Here is a 9,727-nt window from a genome sequence, read left to right as displayed (position 1 = left end):
ATTTTAACAAATAAAAGAATAAAGGTGTGAAGATAAATCTGGGTTAAAATACTGGTTCTTAAAACTATGAGCTAGCTATTTGCTCAAGTCTCAGTCTGTTCACGTACAAAATTATAATACACATAAAAGCACACAGATCTAGGTCTTCATCTTGATTTGGATTTTAGGTTGCCCTCACTGTAATGAGTTATCCTAGAAACCAAAAAAATATGTGAACAAACTGAAAAACCAATAATCAAGGAGACACTGTGTCCAGTGGCCTCAAATTCACCTTTAAGAGAAAAAGTCTAGAGGTTCTCACTTGATCTTCAGTTCATCACTGGGTCAATTAACGCCAAGAAGACATATCATTGTTAACTGCTAACTTAAAAGAAAAGCCTTACAAATCCCATTATCCGCCAGTAGACCTTCCGTGTGTAAGTACATGATGTTTACCTATCCTTCTGGTGATGGAAGGACATTTTCAGGGAAGTAAAATGTACATCAAAGCAAATGACAAATTACTACAACACACACATTTTGTATTATGCAGTGACAGGTACATTTCTTCTGAGCAAGATAATTGCTGTCATACCTAATATATCTTACTTGACAGTTTAATTGCAGAATTATTAGTCTTGATGTTAGCACATTAAGTGGTGTCAAAATGGTCCACTAGCTACCTTTTTCTCATTTTTATATCCAGAAAGACAAGAAAAGAATATAATGTTTGCAGCTGCCCTCCAACTACTAATGTTTAAAGTTGAGTACATTTTATAATCTCTAAAAACTAACTTTCAGGAATGAAGTATTTTATCTTAAAAAGCTAAAGATGGACACAAAAGAAGCTTCTATCTTCAAATACCTTCTGCCAACTCAGAATCCACAAAACTATCTATCAGCAGTAAGGCAAATAAGTATAAACAGCAGTCTTAATTATGAAAGCGTTCACAGACCTAGGGCTTATAGTCAAGTTTCAATAATTACTGCTTTGATACTAAAATGTCAAGTTATGTAAGAAAACATCCGAAATAAAGGAAAGAAACTGGCTTAGAGTATTATCTTTAAATTATAAAGAATAAGCCTTCAGTTCTTCTGGTGCACAGTTAATTAGCCATGATGTTTCTGAGAGAAATGAAAAGGAAAAATGTCAACTTCTGAAGATTATAACACTCCATTTTTTGCTTCAGGAAACAGTTTGGATTAGCCCAGAAGCAAATGTTAAAATAATAATAATAATAATAATATTTTGCTTAGCAATAGGAACAAAATAGAAAGGATAAAGACAAGGGGAAAAAAATTCCTTTATAAGGCACAAGTCACCTGCACTTTCTCCAAGCTTCCAGACTTCAGAACCTGAGGTAAGGCTGACATTGCTAGACAAGCAGAAAAAGGATCCCTTGTTATGGTATCATTTCTAAATTTTTGAAGACTTAAATCAATTTTCCTTAGACTTCGATTATGTCTATTAATTTCTAACTACTATACTCACCATAGGATCTTCAATTTCTAACTAGTGTAATTATCATGAGATCTCAGACTGTTTTCCACAGAATGCCAATAGACAATGACTTTGAAAGAATATATCATAAATAGAAAATAAATGGAAATGCTTTAATAAACTCATTAACCTTTAAGTTCTATCCATTTATATATTATTAAAATGTTAGCAATTTCAGTAAATATCGTAATAATAAAAATAGCTTGTCCTCTAGAATCCCGGTTTTAAAGTGGTTCCCTTTTAGACATGAACCCATATTTTAGTTTTGTACGTATAAAAATTCCCACTGTTTTCAGTGGGAAGAACATATATTTAAATAAGTTGTGTAAGAATTGATTTTTTAAATTTTTTATTACTTGAAATGTTTCCGTTCCATTTATCTCTTTTATTATAAAGGGAAGGACATATAAATATCTAAATGTGCCTTATATTTTGCTTGAGATTGCGACTATTTCACATACGAGGAAACATTTATTAATCTGGTTTTCTATTCCTCTTCTAGGTAGTATTGGGATATGACAGTTTTGTCAAATAAATTAATCATTCCATTTTAAAGGCAGACCTGGGCATCAGATAAGCTAAATTACGTGACCAGGGTTTGGCAACTGAAGCTCAACTCCAGTGACTATTAATCCAGTGTTCTTTCCTTTCAAATCAAAAGAAGATGCCCTAATAAATAAAATCATTGTAAAAAAGACAGTAATTTTCCATGAATTATGTTATAGCTATCATGTTTTTAAAGATTAGAAAAACAGTCACATTCGAACCTGAGATTTTGTAAGTAGAAATAATCAGCCATTAATTAATTCCTCTACTTAGCTACTTTTCTTCTTTGGGAGAGGAATCAGATAAATGGATAGTGACTAAACAATAATTCATTACTGAAGTATGACATATGAATGCAAACTTATGAAGAAAGGATAATTTTATAACAGCCTTCAAAGAACTGCAATTGGACAGGTTTGGGTTTGGGTTGTATATTTTACGTTTCCTTTAAATATGAGAATCTAGCAGTAATGATCATACCAAAAGAAAATAAAAAGTTTAACAGGAATGTCAAATTTCTAACAGTTTCTCAGATAATAAAAGTAATACTAATGACAATATTAATAAAAATATCTGAAATTTCTACCTATTGCATTTTTAAGTTAACATCCCAAATGTTTTGTCTGAAGTCTTAAGTGGATAAGGTCAAAATCAAAGCCAGAAGACTTGTAATGGCAATTTCTCAATGACTTTTCTGTGTTTAAATTATAAACTCAACAAAAAAAACCATAAAATTTTAATAACAGAAAATTCACATGTAAATTAAACCATCATATCACACTATTTTATCTTTCACTTACATTTTCCTGTCTTGTCTATTTGGGTAATTTACATACAGTATAGTATTTAAACTTTTCACTTGTGTTATCTGGATAATTAACATTATAGTATGGTAGTTAAACTTTTCACTTATCATTATAACAAGGATATTTTTTTTATTTCTATCAAGGCTTCATGATTACCAGTATCTGTATTTTTTTAACTTATAACACTAAAATGGTTTAAAAATTTTTTTCTACTAGTTAATTTATCAAAGATAATTCTCAAGACAGATTCTTTGCGTTAAAGATATAAACATTTTCATCTTTTGCATGTTGTCATACTGTTTTTCAAAAAAAATATTTCAACTAACAGAACCTATGGTTGTAGGCAAAGATATCAACCTCACCATCTTGATCATAATTTGGTTACATCTTCTCAAATAACTCTTCAGTAACTGTAAAATAGCAGCTCAAAAAAGAAGTTCTTTATATTTTCTTGACCATTAATGAGACAAGGATAACTTTTGCCTACATTTTTGTCTACTACAGGTATTACCATTGGAGTTCATTATTTATAATGTTTGCACATTTAGGTTGGACTATTCTTCTTTTAAGTTTGAAAATTTTTTTATATCATAGATATAATATATGCCATAGATGTGCCTTAACATGCATGAATGTTTTTCCTTTGGTTAAAATTTAGCAAAAGCAAAATATTTCTTTTATTCTCCCACCAACAACAAGGCATCATCTTTTGCTGTCTACTTCCAGAAGACGTTAAAGCATTAAAATGAAGGCTTTCATTTTGATTGCTGTCATCTTGACTTTCACTGCTTACTTCTCGGTAAATATTGAATATCTTCACCTATGTCTATTTTCTTATTTAGTTCTTAATCATAAAATTTATTGTCTTATGTCAATACAGCTTTATACCACACAATCTTTGTTTAATTTTATTTTTGCCTAAGACCTTAACTTTCTTTATGATCTTTTGTTGACCCTAGGTTACACTCAACATTTTTTTTCCACATTTGTAGTCTTTAGAATTCCCACAAGTGAAAGTAAGATATTATAGTGTTATGAGTTTAAATTGTGTATTCTGATTCCACCTCTGCAATAACATTCTTGAACAGCATTTAGTCTTTGGTAAGCTCCCTGAAAAGAAAGATGTGTGAAGAAGAAGACTGAATATAGGAAACACTATTAAAAAAAAGATTTTTAGCCATATATGGGATTTTACATGGATCAAAAAAAAGAAATTCTAGACATGATATAAAACTTTTCAAGCAAGAGCATGTGCTTACTATCCTCTTAAGATTTTTAGATTTGTTTACCTAAAGCTCATACCTTAGTTACATTATCTAAAGGGTAGGTTACATTGCCTAACACCTATTGCTGTAAACTTAATCCATTATTATTTCATGAACAACCAATGTGTTATGAACACTGCTAACACAAGTGCCTCTTCCTTGTTCTTCCACGCTAAAACATAGCAAGGAGGAATTTCCATCCAATGAAAAACCCTATGCCAGAGCTCTGTGAATTACCCATTTTTCTCTCCCCTAAATCACAGGCTGGTTTTTCCTCATATCAAGTCATAAAGACACTGGTTCCTCAGTGGTCCCCTGGCTTGGCACCTGAGTAAATGATAGTTATTATAATAAAAGGAGCCATGTCTTCCACTACCTATAAACTGGTTAGCAACATACTCATGAGAATGTAGAGGGACAGGAACACTTTTGTCTAATGACCTCCAGAAAAACTGATTATCTTTATCTTATGAACTGTGTGCTTAAATTGTTATGAGGTCCCTCACATTTAACAATGACACCCAAAATTCTATAACTGTATTCCATTCTATCGCCTAACCCGACCACATATATTACCCTCAAACAACTTACAATCAATATCCTCAAATGCCATATATATTCTGGGTCTAATTTTTTAAAATATACTTCTATTCTCCATTTCCATTTTAGGCAGCTGATGCACATAAGCAAAGAAGCTCCAGAGTAACTTTTTATATTTCTAGTTATCTTTTTATATTTTCATTCACAATGACAAAAGTTAGTTGTGTCTAAAGAATTGATAAGGTACAGTTTCTTTTATTCCTACCCTAAGAAAATGTTGAGACTCCCTCAGTGGGAATAGTTCCGTGAACACCAAAACCTTGCCTCAATTGCCAACCTCTTTGATAGATATGAATCTTCAACGAGAATAAGGCAACTTGGCATATAAAAAGCAATTTTACCTAGCCTTCAGTACCAAAAACTATCTACACTATCTACATTTGCTTGTTCAGTGTAAATATCTTTCTCTTTATAAATATTAATGGTCCTTTAATAAGGAACATCTCTTATGATCCTACAAAATTCAAAAAAAGTAGTTTCTTTTCTCAAAATCAATAGTTTTCAATGGAAAAAAAAAAAGAAAATTCAGAATCATCTGGAAAGACTTTTCAAAAATCACAAATCCCTGTTTCCACTCTCTGCCATTTTTAATTCTCATAATGCTCACTCCATGTCATAACGGAGGTGGGTGGCACAGCAGGGGGTGATAACTAAAAATACTGTCACATCATCCCACTACATCTCCCGCTCTCTCTTTTTCCCATACCAAGTACTTTCAATGAATCCTTAAAAACAAAACATTCTCCTGCTTCTAAAGCTGGGTAGACAGTGGAATAAACAAAGTCTAGATCTAGTGATCCAAATTGTGCTGATATTTAGAAGGAAAAAAATTCTAAACTTACCTTGAAAGCTCATGGCAATTTTAGCAACTTATTTGTTCTTCATCATAAACTCAGGTATATGACTATTTCTTAGAATTTATTCACTCTGAAAACAAATATTTCATGAGGAGGCAGAAGGAATGTCATATTTAGAATCCCAAGAATTAGTTTCTGCCAGTGAAGACAAAATGAGAAGCAAGGCCCTAAATGGAAATCCTAAGGGAATGTCATGTTAAAAGTCCATATAACCAGAGACAATTAAAATAGTCCATGGCTTTGTTGTAATGAGGCTTTCACTGAGTAAGTATGCACTGACCAATCTAAGGTTCTTCTAACCTTTAACTAGTCTATGAGTTGGTGCAAATGAGTCAACCATGTAGGTTCACAAAATAATCAATCTCATATTCTAGGTCTACAAAAACAGCAATGCAAAGCTTCTGTAGTTTCCTTTTACTCTCTATTTAGAATAGTAAAATTCTGAAATATTAGTAAATAGCATTATGCTCTTTTCCAGGATGAAAATTAGAACAGCATGCCCCAACAGGCTCTCCATGAAACACTAGTATGAATAAATGCTATCCACACACAAACTCACATACACTCTTCCATGGTGAAGTAAGTTTGGGAAATATTGCATATCCATGGGTTTGCTAAATATTCATAGCATATTATATCAATAACTCTAATAAATCCTATAGAAAAAAAAATTTACTTCACCTAAATGTTTTCCACAGCTATTACTTATGGAATGAAGTCAGAATATTTACACAAATATAACTGATAAAATATTTTTAAAGCCTGAGTTCAGGCTAGTTTATGCATCCCAGGTGTATAAAACAACTGTGTTTTGCATTCTCTCTTAAGCCTGGTGAAAGTTTGGAAGATCTTTTAAAACCACTTAAACTATTAAGGCCTAAGCTGTTCCCCAAATTTGTTGCAAAATCTGGACAAGTTCTTGGAATACTACGTCCTTTCGGTCATCATAAAGTCCCCGAAGGCTACCATCGCCCCCAAGTCCCACCATCACCCAGACCTACATCGCCACCTGAGAACATCGTCCATCCTACTTCTCAAGCATTATCAGCTCCTTCTAGTGCTCCTCCAACCGTAATTTACACCACCGCCGCTAATGCTGCCACCACCGCCGCTAATGCTGCCACCACCGCCGCTAATGCCGCAGCCACTACCGCCGCTAATGCGGCAGACACCACCGCCCCTAATGCTGCAGCCACCACAGCCGCCGCTGCTGCCCCCACCACGGCTTCCCCTGCCTCGGCCCAAAACACTGCAGGTGCTGTACCCAGCACTACGGCTTCCAGTGCCCAACAACCTGAAAACATCACCAGTGCCCCTGCGGCTGGCACCACCCCTGCCCCAGCAGCCGACACCACTGCTGTCAACCAGCAGCAAGAGCAACAGTAAATTCCACAACCGTCCAAAATTACAGATGTACCAAACCGCAAGAAGACAGAGGCAGACCAAGGTAAACAATACCTTCCAAAATATTTTCTAACTAAATAAGTAACTGTAAAACATGTAGAGATAAGAACAGGGTGTTTTGTTTTATTTTTCCCATCCAAAAAAATAAAAAAGAAAAAAAAGTTTCTGACTCTGCCATATGAGTTAGAAACTCTTAATCCTTTTTTATTTCAAAACTAAATTTAGGGGGTGCCTGGGTGGCTCAGTTGGTTAAGGGACCAACTCATTCTTTTAAAAGATTTCATTTACTTATTTGACAGAGAGGCAGGGAAAGCCAGAGAGCACAAGCAGGGGACACGCAGAACAGCAGACGCAGGAGGAGAAGCAGGCTCCCCGCTAAGCAACGAGCCTGACACTGGGCTTGATCCCAGGACTTGATCCCAGGGCACTGGGACCATGACTTTAGCGAAAGGCACATGCTTAGCCAACTAAGCCACTCAGGCACCCCATGACCATCTCCTGATGCTGGCTCAGGTCATGATCTCAGGATCCTGACACCCACATGGGGCTCAGTGCTAGGCATGGGGCCTGCTTAAGTTTCTCTCTCTCCCTCTCCCTCTGCCTCCCCCCCCCTTTCTTTTTTTTTCTCTCTCTCTCTCTCCTTTCTAAAAAACAAACAAAAAAACTAAAAGCTAAATTTGGTCTTCTTGAGTTAATAGGTTGTATCTATAAACCTACAGCTAGCAGATTCCTACCAAAGAAAAAATTGTTTTTAAAAAGTGTTTAAAAAGTTTAAATAGTTAAAAAGTGAAACAGTTCACTAATGCGGAGCACCTGGGTGCCTCAGTCATTAAGTGTCTGCCTTTGGCTCAGGTCATGATCCCAGACTCCTGGCTTTGGGCTCCCTGCTTAGCAGGAAGCCTGCTTCTCCTTCTCCCACTCCCCCTGCTTGTGTTCCCTCTCTCACTATCTCTCTGTCAAATTAAAAAAAAAAAAAAAAAAAAAAAAAAGTTCACTAATGTGTATGTATTTGGCCTTCTGCTCCCAATGCTAAAATGGTTATTTCCCTGAAATAATCACTTACAATTAGGGCCTTAGTAAATAAAAGCTAATTTATACTTCGATAAATTCCACAAAGTGTGCATTTGACATAGAGGATGCTCTCCTCTCCTTCTTTCAGGACCTACCAACTTTAATAAGGTGAAAAAGGATAAAACATTTTAGTAAACATAACTAATGAATCACTGAACACTATATCAAAAACTAATGATGTACTATATGTTGGCTAACTGAACATAATAAAAATTTAGCAAATATTACTAAAAATTGAAAATAAAAATCTAAACTAAATCACAACCCATAGAACTCTCTTCCATACTGACTGAAGCATACACATCATGATATAACATGATCCCTAAAAAACATTGAAAAAATTGGAGAATACCGCATATTACTCCTACTCCTAATATAGGTACTCCTAACTACAAAGATAAATGAGAATTATCCCAATTATAGAACATAAAAAGATACCAACTGCAGAACACTTAGAATAGTTAGAGCGCTGTTACTGCACTGAATAGTTCTTGCACTGATTCCCATTTAATACTCATAGCATCCTTGTAAAGCTGATTATCACTGTCTCCCTTTTAAAGAGGAGGAAACTGAAGCTGTGAGAATTTACAAGACTTTCCGAAGACAACACAGTAGAAATGGCAGACTAGTCTTCAAACTCAGATGCATCTAACTCGGAGCTCCCAGCTTCTCGTGTTTCTCCCAGCATTCAGACATTTTAAAACTGGATGGAGCTAGAGAGTATTCTGCTAAGTGAAATAAGTCAGTCAGAGAGAGACAAATACCATACGATGTCACTCATATGTGGACAAAAGAAGGGGGAAAAAAGGAAAGAGAGAGGCAAACCAAGCAACGGACTCTTCACTATGGAGAACAAACTGATGGCTCCCCCAGGTGGTGGTGGGTCGAGGGAGGGTTAAACAGGTGATGAGGGGTAAGGAGTGGACTTGTGATAAGCCCTGGGTGTTCTGTGGAAGTGTTGAACTACCGAACTGTAGCCCTAAAACTAATATTACACTGTGCATTAGCTAACTGGAATTTAAATAAAAAAATTTTTAAAAATTGAAGAAGGAAGAGCTTATATACTTTTAATGAATGGCTCATGGTATTTTGTTTTGTTTTTACAGATCCTGAAAAACTGAATATTGATATATTATGATCACCTTCTCTCACCATTTCAATTTTAACAAAAATACAGGAGAAGACACAAAAATAAAGGGATGTGGGTTCTTAGTGCTTCTTCTTTAGTTTTGCTATGCTGTACAAACTTCCAAAGATAACCTGATTTATGCATTTGATCACATGTGTGTTGGTCTCCTCTTCATTTCTCGGTTGAGTGACAGGAATATTACTGGCACCTTCATTCTTTTAGATGGTTCTATAACACACAAAGTATGTGTCCAGAGAAAAAATGTAAATATTTCACAGGCAAAAAAATATTAAAGTCCCTCTATATAACATCATGTTAAAATATTACAAAGTTTAGAAATGGCTTTTCTTTCTGACATAAAGTACCAGTGCATTTAGACATAACAATGAAATTACATATAAATAATTTGTAAAAACTATAATTTATATATATAAGCTATGATAAAAGTTATAAAGAAGTGATATAAAAGCAATCCTATTTTCAAAGAGATCATAGTCTAATAGGACATATTTTCCAGAAACCTAGAAAGAATAAGTTAAATTTCTAAAAAACCTATAGAGATCTACAGA

At 34.6% G+C, this 9,727-nt stretch overlaps 1 protein-coding gene across 4 annotated transcripts; it reads left to right on the top strand.

Annotated features, from left to right (window-relative positions):
* The first annotated feature begins 510 nt into the window (after positions 1 to 510).
* On the top strand, positions 511 to 9,306 carry LOC309862474 (uncharacterized protein). Of its 4 annotated transcripts, none has more exons than XM_082726346.1 (5): positions 511 to 538; positions 1,237 to 1,340; positions 3,532 to 3,631; positions 6,383 to 7,001; positions 9,136 to 9,306. In XM_082726346.1, exons 3-4 carry the CDS (start codon positions 3,578 to 3,580, stop codon positions 6,938 to 6,940), a joined length of 612 nt encoding a protein of 203 aa, XP_082582472.1. In that variant the 5' UTR covers positions 511 to 538; positions 1,237 to 1,340; positions 3,532 to 3,577; the 3' UTR covers positions 6,941 to 7,001; positions 9,136 to 9,306. The 4 variants fall into 4 exon arrangements, with proteins under 4 accessions (XP_082582472.1, XP_082582473.1, XP_082582474.1 ...); XM_082726347.1 differs by lacking the exon at positions 511 to 538 and adding an exon at positions 686 to 741; XM_082726348.1 differs by lacking the exon at positions 511 to 538 and having other exon boundaries at positions 1,269 to 1,340; positions 3,491 to 3,631.
* The last annotated feature ends 421 nt before the right edge of the window (positions 9,307 to 9,727 follow it).

The sequence above is a fragment of the Mustela nivalis genome (genome assembly GCF_964662115.1).
Source record: "Mustela nivalis genome assembly, chromosome: 4".
NCBI classification, from domain to species: Eukaryota; Metazoa; Chordata; class Mammalia; order Carnivora; family Mustelidae; genus Mustela; species Mustela nivalis.
The sequence above is the reverse complement of the archived record's forward strand: the minus strand, read 5'-3'. Positions and strand labels throughout refer to the sequence as shown.